The following is an 11286-nucleotide window of genomic DNA, read 5'->3' as shown; positions in this document are numbered from 1 at the left end:
CAAAGCATTAAAAGGTCAATAATTTGCTTAATATCTGCAGCTAGAAAGATGTGGAGGCAGAATTCACACCCAGATGGTCAAGTTGCAGGAATAATAAGCTAAAATGGAATGATTTTCACTAGTAAGAAAATTCTCTCTCTCATAAGCCCCTTTCAGATGAAATCTCTATCAGCACTCTATTAATTTCAGAAAACACAGACTTCTTAAATTACACATTCCTGAAACCTTTACCCATCTTTTTTGTTTGTCATTAGGTTCACGTGTTATAAAAATCACTTTCATATAAATTATTTTAAGGCTTGGAACATATTTTTGCAAAATATCTTTTATTAATATATATTTTAATGGGTTTTTATTATCTTCCTTACTATGCATTCATTTTCCAAAGCTTCTATGATAAACATATTTTCTAGTAAGAAAAATATTTTTTAATAAAGAGAGGGCAGAACTATTCAGTTATACAACCATTTGTTGAACACCCAATATGTGCTAGAAACTATAATAAAACAATGAATTCTTCAAACAAGGCAGACAAATAAGTGAAGATAATAAATGATAATAAAAAGATAAGAAAATGATTTCAGATTTTGATAAGTTCCAGAAAGAAAATACATAGGAAGTTACTAACACAGAATTGGCAGAGAAGCTTACATTGGGTGTTCAATAAAGCTCTCCCTGAGGAGAGAATACCTGGGACAGAAACTGAAGAAGGAGCTCCAGATGAGATTTCCAGACCTGGTCAGAGAAGATTTGGTTTATTCTGGGACTGAATGAAGATCCATGTAACTGAAGAAATGGGAAAAGGAAGGCAGACCAGGAAAGAGTTAGTAGAAATGGGCAGAGGCCAGATTATTCAGGGGCTCATGCACCACAAAACAATGCTTGAATTTCATGGTAGGTTGAAGAAGGTACTAAATGTTTTTATGCAAAGAAATTACATGATCTGATCTATACTATTAAAAGATCAGTGTGGCTGCTGTATAGAGAAGGGCAGTAAAGAAGCAGATAGATCATTCAGGAAGCCTTCATATTGATCTGGAGAAATAATAGTAGTAGCTTGAACTCAGGTTAGGAGGCAGTGGCAGTGCAGAGAGAAGCAGATGGGTCAAGGCACATTCTGGAAACAGCCACTAAGATTTATGACTGGGTTGTATATGAAGGATATGAGAAAGGGAAGAGGGACAATGTTTGAAATGGAAAGGAGAAAGAGTCCTCAAATATTACTTAACTACTCATCCTTCTAGTAATAAAAATATTATTAAGTTTCAGGTTACCTATCCAGGGGGTCTTAAGCTCTACTTTTTCAGGTAGTATTTCCCAGTAAATTTGAGAATTCACTCATGGTATGCATATATAATAATAATAGAGATAATGAAACCACAAATTAGGTTAGATACAGCCACTGTCCAATGCTATTTTAGGTGGCATCAAAAGTCCCAGAGGCAAGGAGGGAGGGAAGAAGTGGTGGAAAGTGATATTGGCCAAATTATATTGTTATATTGTGTGCATGTATGAATATATAACAACAAATCCCATCATTGTGTACAACTATAGTGCATCAATTTAAAAAGTCCCATATTCTTTTCTTTTATTTCTTGTTTTGTTTATGCAGTGCTGAGAATCAAACCAAGACCTCATGCCTCCTAGGTGAACACTCTTCCACTGAATTACAACCCAACACAAATGTCCCACAGTTTTGTTCCCTAAATCATCAAGGCCAACAAGCAGCTGAATTAGGTGACTGTTCACAAAGTAGAAAGGAAGTATACTTATCCATTTCATTTTTTAAAACTTATAAGCCCTTCTAAATGTAAGAATTTTATATATCTCTAATCACAGCATTGTTCCTTGACATAGTAAAAATCTCTTTTATAAAGGTCTTGACCAAGAAAAGAGCTGAACTAGTATAGTTAGTTCAAGAGGAAAGAAAAGGAGCCATGACTGGGGACAGCTACATGAACTAAGGATTTTAATTTGCTTTATTCACTGCTATATTCTCAGTACTTAGGAGAAATACCTAGCAAACAGTAAATACTCCATGAACATTAATTTAATAACAAATAAATTTAGGTTTCTTATTTATAATAAAAGCCCCACTGCTATTCCTAGAATATTCAGTAATTGCAGGTGATTTTACAGTCCACAGACAATGAAAACCTTCAGATCCCCCAGCAATTCCACCATCATCACTGGCTTCATCCTCCTGGGCTTCCCTGGCCCCAGGGAGGAGCAGATCCTCCTCTTCGTGCTCTTCTTCACTGTCTATCTCCTGACCCTCGTGGGCAATGGTTCCATCATCTGTGCCGTGCACTGGGATCAGAGACTACACACCCCCATGTACATCCTGCTGGCCAACTTCTCCTTCCTGGAGATCTGGTATGTCACCTCCACAGTCCCCAACATGTTGGCCAATTTCCTGTCTGATACCAAGGTCATCTCCTTCTCTGGGTGCTTCCTGCAGTTCTATTTCTTCTTCTCTTTGGGCTCTGCAGAATGCTTCTTCCTGGCAGTGATGGCATTTGATCGGTACCTTGCCATCTGCAGGCCCCTACACTACCCCACTCTTATGACTGGGCATCTATGCAACATCCTTGTGGCCACCTGCTGGGTACTTGGTTTCCTCTGGTTCCCAGTCCCTATCACCATCATTTCCCAGATGTCTTTCTGTGGATCCAGGATTATTGACCACTTTCTGTGTGATCCAGGTCCTCTGTTAGCCCTCACCTGTATCAGAGCCCCAGTGATGGAATTCCTCTGGATGATCCTAAGTTCTCTGCTCCTGTTTATCCCTTTTCTTTTCATCATGGGGTCCTATGCTCTGGTCCTTAGAGCTGTGTTGAGAGTTCCTTCAGCAGCTGGGCGAAAAAAAGCTTTCTCCACGTGTGGGTCCCATCTGACTGTTGTTTCACTTTTCTATGGCTCAGTGATGGTCATGTACCTGAGCCCAACATCTGAACATGAAGCTGGAATGCAGAAGCTTGTTACCTTGTTTTATTCTGTAGGAACCCCATTCATAAATCCTGTGATCTATAGCCTGAGGAACAAAGATATGAAGCATGCCTTTCAGAAATTTTTAGTAATATAAAATGTAGGACCTTACTCAAACAAATATCCTTGCAGACAACTCAAAAGCAAAAAAAAAAATTCTAAGTAATCCAATGGAACAAATTATGTGTGTATAAATATCTCATAACAAAGCCGCTATTGTGTTCAATTATAATTTACTAATAAAAACAATTTAGAAAGAAACAAATAACCTGAACAGATTTCTCAAGAGAAGATATACAGTCAACAAGTATATGAATGAACAAATGCTTGACATTCCTAATCATCAGCAAAATACAAATTGAACCCAAAAAGAGATATCATCTCATCCCAGTTAGAATTTCTATTATGAAAATTACCAAAAACATAACAAATCCTGGTGAGTATGTGGTGAAAGGAGAACTTTGATACATTGCTGGGTGGAATATAAATTAGTATGGCCATTATGAAAAGTAGGAAAGTTCCTCAAAAAATAAATAAAAATAAAAGTGAAAATAAATAGAACTGCTATAAGATCCTGCTGGCCCACTACTAAATATATATCCAAAAATAAATAAAATCAGTATAATATTTATTACAGCACTCTTCACAGTAGGCAAGATATGTATGTGTGTGGAATCATGTATTAATGAATGAATGGGTAAAGAAAATTATACACACACACACACACACACACACACATAGGATATATACATGTATATATATACACACATCATATATATATGTATATATATATACACATCATATATATATGCATATATTTATGTATACACATCATACATATATTTTATTATTTAGTAAAAAAGAAGAGATTCTGTCCTGTGCTGCATACATACGTAGAGCTGGAAAACATTATGTTATGGGAAATAAGCCAGGCACAGAAAGACAAATGATGCATGATCTCACTTATTTGTGGAAGCCAAAACTTTGATTTTTGTAGCAGTAGAAATAGAACAGTAGTTATAAGATCCTGGGAAGGGTAGGGGAAGGGAGTATGGACAGAATATGGTTAGTAGTTGGTACAGGGGTATGGTTGATGAGAAGGACTAACTTCTAACATTCTGTAACACAGTGGGATAACAAAAGTTGACAACAATTAACTACATGCTTTACAATAGCTAGCATACAGGATTTTGAATGTTGCCAACATAAAAAATGATGAATTTTAAAGTGTATATATGCCAATGACCTTGAGATGATTACAGCACCTTATATATTTATATTACGATATCACATCATACCTCCTACATATGTACAATTATTAAGTACCATTTAAAAAAATAAAAATCTATTTAAAAATGAAATACATTCTAGGGTAACTGGCCTATCTGCACACGTTTCCAGGCAAAAATAAATAGAAATGGGCACCACTCTGAGAATTGTTTATTGTATGATGCTTAGCCTACATATATAATCAAATATGTGTAAAAATATTATCCACAAGAATATTTATGGCAGCATTGTTTGTAACAGCAAATTATTAGAAGCCATTTAAGAGCCATTCATTGAAACTTGTTTAGATTTAATTATGATATTTCCATAAAGTAAAACATATCACTTTTTAAATAAGAGAGTTTTAGATATACAGATATGGAGCCACCAACCAGCCATAATGGTGAATGATGCTGCAGATGGAGAAGAACCAATAATTGGCCTAAAAGAGAGCCTGCAGCACTTGTGCCCAAGTAAAAGTGGAACTGAAGAAAATAGAGAAGGAAATCACATTGGATTGAGTCTGGGTTAACATGCTGTTGCCTATGCAGGGAACAGGGAAGAGTGCCATTACACCCTACAACTCACTCTCAGGACCCCTGCATTAATTATAGCTTTGCCACTTATTGCCACACTATGCAATGGTAGAACATTACAAATGTCCTCTGAGCCTGGGTTCCTTCCTAGATAAAGATAAAACTAAATCTACCTTTCTAAACCCCAGAGGCACAGGGAAGATTGAAACGAATTGCTTAAAAGCTAGTAAGTACTAGACGGAGAACAAATGGTATTTTTGATGATTTTTCCATGTTTTGCCTTAGGTTGTGAATACGAGAACAAGTTATTCCAGGGTTTATGATCAGGCTCTCACCAAATAGCCAATCAGATTAAAAAGAGGGTGTCATAAACTTAAGGTGATTTTTTTAAACATCTCACTTTAAATCATTAGTATGGGTAAAGTGATACATAGAAGATAAGGATAGCTACTATTGATGTTGTGACTAGGGTTTGATCTGCCTTATCTAGACTAAGATTGTAATTCCAGGCAGACACACACCATGTATACATTAAATATCTCTTATCTGGTTCTTGAAACCAGAAGTATTTCAAGTTTCAATTTTTTTGTATTTTTAAATATTTCATATACATAAAGGATATGTTTAGAATGAGACCCAAATCTCAACAAAAAACTCATTTATGTCTAATACATACTTTGTACATACAGCATGAAGGTGATTTATACAATATTTTTAGTGCATCTGCATTTTGATTACAACCCACCACACAAGGTTAGGATTGGAATTTTCCACTTGTGGTATCATATTAAAGCCAGATTTGAGGATAGATAGTGTAGTTAAGTAAATGAGGTCTAATATCAAGTAAGATAAATAAAATGGAGGCTGTTATTGAGTATAGAGTCCAGGAAGCCAGAGCAGCACTTGGAGAAATTGAAATGTTAATGTCCCCAAGGCCCAGAACCCATCCTAAGGAACTGTTAAAACAGCTACCAGCAAACAGGGAAGTGCTAATCAAAAACCGCCCCAAGCCTTTCCTGTCCAGATTACTGTACCAGTCCACCTGTTTCCCACCTTTTGGACCTTCCCACCTGCATTCTATTTCTGCAAGATAAAGGGAAACAAAGGACAGGAGTGTGGGAAAGCTAAAAGAAGACCTTAGCTATAAAAGAGGGAAGACCTCCCCCTTCCACTGATTCCACCTTTTGGGTTCCCTTCTTCCTCTGGGGAGAAGTCTTTTCTGCTGTCCTTTAATAAAGCCTCTACTTTCCACTCTACACTTGCCTCAGCATGCTTCTCTGGGGTTATACTTCAACATTCGGGGAAGCAAGGACTCGTCACCAGTAAACAGCGGTAAGAGATTGGAGGTCCCTATCAAGACCTACACCGAGGTAAGTGCCTCTCCATGCACCCCACATCTGTCTGAGGTGCATCTTTCTCTCCCTTTCTTTCTGGAGGGTGATGTGGGCACCCGACAGCTATTTAAATGCAACTTGTGCAGCCGCTACTCTTCAAGACTTGGGTGAGAAGTTTCCCGGCCTAGGCAGCTCTCAGTCACCTTTCAATACAGAGCAGGCATGTTGGGTTCTGCTGAAGCTGCTTCCCACTTTTCTGTATGGGCTTAGAGAGCAACTGGTGTGAGAACACAGTATCCCTAATCCTGATCTGCCTTGGATTTGTGGAGACAGAGAAAAAAGTTTGGGACAGCTGCAGAATTCCCATCTGGGCTACACTCAGACACATTCCTAAGGTTCCTTTCTCTTGATCCCCCTTCCGACTGCCCTAAGGGGTATCTAGGGTGTTTGGTAGATGAATGGCACTGAGGGAAAGCCCCAATTACATTTGCCTCCGTGTGGGCTACACAACACTCCCAACCCTGCATCCATTCCCTCCTGGATGCTCCCCTTCCTTCACCGGTCAGAAAACACTAGCAATTCAGGTTGTAGGACTGAGAAAGACATGGGTAAAGTAAAAAGGTGCCCAGGTTCCCCTCATGCACATAAGCAACTTTCACTAGTCTGTTTTAAAATTTCCCATTACCGCTCCAATGTTTAAAATGTGCTGTGTTCTCTTTAAGCTGCCAGAGGGAATGAAGTGGCACCCTCTTTCTCCACAGAAAAGACTTAACTGGGCTTCTCCAGAAACCTTCACCCAGACTGACTTTAGGATTATCAGCAAAAGAGTCTCTGCAAAAGAATTCAATATAGATAAACTTCCTATTTTTGTGTCGCCTTGTTTTACTTGGCCACTGGACAAGAAGATACAAGCACTCCAGGTGCTGGACACCCCTTATTAGTTTTTCACAAACATACCCAGTATAGTACTTTGAAAAAATGTGCAAATAAGGCCTCTGGCCTTGATCTGGGGCTTCACAGAGATGTCTACTTTTTTAAGATAAGTTACAACTGGGCTCCATGGTAACAGCTGGCAGGGGGAGGAAAGAAAGGGGAGAAGAAGCTCTCCCCTTATCAGGTGTTGTCCTTGAAGGGTTAACTTGCCCAAAACAATGAAAGAAAAAGCTGCTTTTGTATGAACTTCTGCAGACTGTGAACTTCTGAGCCCCTCCCCTTACATGCTGGGTATAAAACTCTGAAACTCCCTGAACTCGGAGTTCAGGGGTTAATTGATTACAGCAAAAGCTGTGCCCTCTGAACCTGGCTGCAGCCAAATAAAAGTATTTCCTGCTGTCTTCGGTGCCTTGCTTCACTTGTCCCTACAACAGGAGGCATTTTTAGAATCAATCCTTCCAAGAGTCCCTCCAATAGGAAGTGCTATATGCCTTACAACCAGTAGATATTTCTCACCCCCAGGAGATTTCTTTAGTCTATGAGGCAAAAAGGCAACAAGAAGAGTGGACAATTTTCTTTGGCTGTGGGTTTTATAGTGGCAGGGAGGAAAGCAGTAATGCCCTTAAGTCTGAATCCTCCCAGAAACAACCTTGGCAAATTAAGGTGAGAGTCAGGTTTTCTGGACCTCAAGGAAGCTCAAGCTTAGGGAGATGTCCCTAATAAGAACAGTTTTCTCTGGCACAGGCACCTGAGTCGTGTTTTTTCTCTTCTCACTTAGATGGGAGCTTCTCTCTCCAATATACTAGGTGCACCACTAACCTGCATATTGAAAAATTGGGATAAGTTTGACCCACAGACACTCAAGAAAAAGCACCTCATTTTCTTCTGCCACAAGGCCTGGCCTCAATACAAACTCCCTGAAGGAGAATCCTGGCCAGTAGAGGGAAGTATCAATTTTAATACAATTTTAAAGCTCGATAAATTTTGCAAAAGGGAAGGGAAATGGTGTGAGGTGCCATATGTCCAGGTTTTCTTTGCCCTAAGGGAAAACCCCAAATTATGCCAACAATATAAAGTAGACTTAGCTATGATATCTGCCATGAAGAGAGAAAATCTTAGGGAATCACCTACTGAGGAGAAAGTATCAGGAGGACCCACAAAAGCTCCATCTCCTGTTGATGGCATCAGTGGTTCCTGTCCTCCATACCCTGGCATCTCTGCCCCAATAGAAAGATCAAATATATTACCTCTCCAGGATATTCCAGGAGGAGAGTTTGGACAAATCAAAGTACATACCCCCTTCTCCCTTTAAGACCTAAGACAGATAAAAACAGGGAGATTTTTAGAAGACCCAGATAAATATATTGAGGTGTTTCAAAACTTATGCCAGGAGTTTGACTTCACCTGGAGATATTATGCTATTACTCAACCATACTTTGACTTCCAATGAGAAGCCCCAAGATTAGCTGAAGAGTTTGGGGATAACCTACACCTTGCTCATGCCCCAGCAGCAGAGACTAGGAGCAAAACCAATTATCCATCTGGAGCACAGGCAGTTCCCAGAAATGATCCTGACTGGGACGCAAATGATGAGCAGGATGTTTGGAAAATTAGACATTTCCAAATGTTGATCCTTGAGGCCCTCAGGAGAATCAAACAGAAGCCCATTAACTATTCTAAGGTTTCAGAAATTATTCAGGGTCCCTAGGAAAGCCCTGCTATTTTCACGGAGAAACTCAGGGAGGCAATGAGAAAACACACCACCATGGATCCTGAATTCACAGAGGGCCACCTACTTTTAAAGGACAGATTTATCACTCACTCAGCCCCAGACATTCAGAGGAAGTTACAAAAATTGTCATATGGCCCTGATCAATCTTTAGATAACATCCTCTGACTTGCTACTTCCGTTTTTTATAATAGAGATCAAGAGGAAAAAAAGAAGAAAGAGCGCAGAGACAGAAAAAGGACTGAAGTGCTGGTATTAGCTCTTAGAGGGGTAAGCTCCCAGGGTGACAAAGGAGGAAAATGAAATGCTCCTCAATCCACAAAAGGGACTTGTTTCCATTGCGGAGAGGAAGGACATTTCAAATGGGATTGCCCAATAGCCAAAAGACCACACCAAAAACCCTGCCCTAAATGTCAAGGCAATCACTGGAGGAGTGACTGTCTTCAGGGGTGTAGGTCTTTGAAGCCAGACTCCTCTACACAGGCCTGACAGGGCCCAGGCTTAATTCTGGCTCCCATAACTCCTATCACCTCACGTGAGCCCCAGGTATGCTTCTCTATAGGGAGCAAAGAGGTCAACTTCCTCTTAGATACTGACGCTAGTTATTTTGTACTCACTTCTTAACCCTGGACCTCTTTTCTCTAATACTATAACAGTAAAAGGAGTGTCTGGACAGCCTGTTACCAGAAAGTTTACTCCCCCACTGAGTTGTGAGTGGGATGGGATGATATTTTCTCATGCATTTCTGATAGTCCCAGAATGTCCTACCCCTTTATTGGGAAGAGACTAACTTTCAAAACCTCAGACGTCCATTACAATGAATTTGGGACTTTGAGGGCCATTATGTTTGCCTTTACTAGAATGTAATACTGACCTTGAAATGTGGGCTACTGAAGGCAAAATTGGACAAGCAAAAGGTGCAGTTCCAATCAAAAGAGTCTTAAAAGATCCTTATGTCTTTCCACATCAGAGACAATATCCCCTATGCACAGAGGCCAAAAAGGGCTTATTGAAGATCATTCAGAACCTCAAAATACAGAAACCTTTAGTGCCCTGAAACAGCCCATGTAACACACCCATTTTAAGAATAAAAAAAAAAAAACCAATAGGGAATGGCGACTAGTTCAGGACCTGAGAATAATTAATGAAGCAGTTGTTTCTCTCCACCCTATAGTTCCTAATCCATACACTCTGTTATCTGAGATTCCAGCAGCCACTGCTTGGTTTACTGTATTAGATTTAAAGGGTGTCTTTTTCTGTATATCCTTAGACTCCCAATCACAATATCTGTTAGCCTTTGAGAATCCAGATAGTGGATCTCAATCAATTTGGATAGTATTGCCCCAAGGGTTCATAGATAGCCCTCATTTGTTTGGCCAAACCCTAGCTAATGACTTAACAGAATTCAGAGATAAAACATCTCTGACTGTCCTACAATATGTAGATGACATACTTTTATGTGCCTCCACTCAAAAGGAATATCAGGAAGCCACTAAAGAACTTTTAAACTTCTTAGTTGATAAGGGTTATAAAGTCTCAAAGAAAAAAATCTCAATTGTTCCAAAAACAAGTTCAATATTTAGGATTATAGCTGTCTCAAGGATCCTGCAAACTAGGACCAGAAAGAATAACCCCTATAGGACAATATCCTCTACCTCAAACCATAAGGCAACTTAGAGGCTTCCTAGGGATAACTGGATACTGTAGGCTTTGGATTCCTGGATATGGGGAATAACTAAGCCTCTTTATAGCCTCTTCAAAGAGACACTACACCAAGGAACAACTTCCCTGATATGGGAACCAGAACATATTAAAGCCTTTAAGGCATTGAAAGGAGCCTTACTCCAAGCCCTTGTCCTCAGCCTACCTACTGAACAAAAATTCAACCTATTTGTCACTGAGAGAGGAAGAATAGCCCTGGAAGTGGTCACACAAAAGAAGGGACCAGCTCAACAGCCAGTAGCTTATCTCAGTAAGGAGCTTGATCTAGTGTCTTGAGGATGGCCTCATTGTTTGAGGGCAGTAGTGATATACCTAGCCTAATTCTCTCTTTAGTTTAAGAACCAGCTTGTCACAAGTTATAAAGGATTCATTTCCATTTTCTGTAAAATTATTAGGATTTCTGTTTAGCCTGGCCATAATTTGATGTTGTAAATCTGCTTGGAATGCCTGCCCATTCCTTGAACTCACCCATGCCAGGTTTTTTCTGACCAGATAACAAACCTCTCTGAAACTTTAATGGTGTCTCATAACTCTTGGCTTTCCCTGGACAGATAATGACCCTCTCTGAGGATCTAATGGCCTTTCTTCATAAATTCTGATGTTGGGGCCAGCAAAAAATATGAACTACCCTTTGTGCTATACTTGTCATAATTTTGTTATCTGTAAACCCCCTTCTGTGTAACTTTCTGGGCTATAAAGCTGGGCTTCAAGAAAGACTGGCTACTGTCCTTGGCTCCCACGATTTTGTTGGGAGAGGCAGCCTAGGTAGTGGAAA

The 11286-nt window shown here is 39.6% G+C and overlaps 1 protein-coding gene across 1 annotated transcript; it reads left to right on the top strand.

Annotated features, from left to right (window-relative positions):
• Positions 1 to 2149: 2149 nt before the first annotated feature.
• On the top strand, positions 2150 to 3085 carry LOC308646810 (olfactory receptor 11G2-like; the record flags this gene model as incomplete). Its single annotated transcript, XM_081290214.1, has 1 exon — positions 2150 to 3085. One exon carries the CDS (start codon positions 2150 to 2152, stop codon positions 3083 to 3085), a length of 936 nt encoding a protein of 311 aa, XP_081146340.1.
• Between the last annotated feature and the right edge of the window lie 8201 nt (positions 3086 to 11286).

This window comes from Spermophilus citellus (genome assembly GCF_964194105.1).
Source record: "Spermophilus citellus genome assembly, chromosome: 4".
In the NCBI taxonomy this organism is placed as follows: Eukaryota; Metazoa; Chordata; class Mammalia; order Rodentia; family Sciuridae; genus Spermophilus; species Spermophilus citellus.
This window is presented reverse-complemented; position numbering and strand designations above follow the sequence as displayed.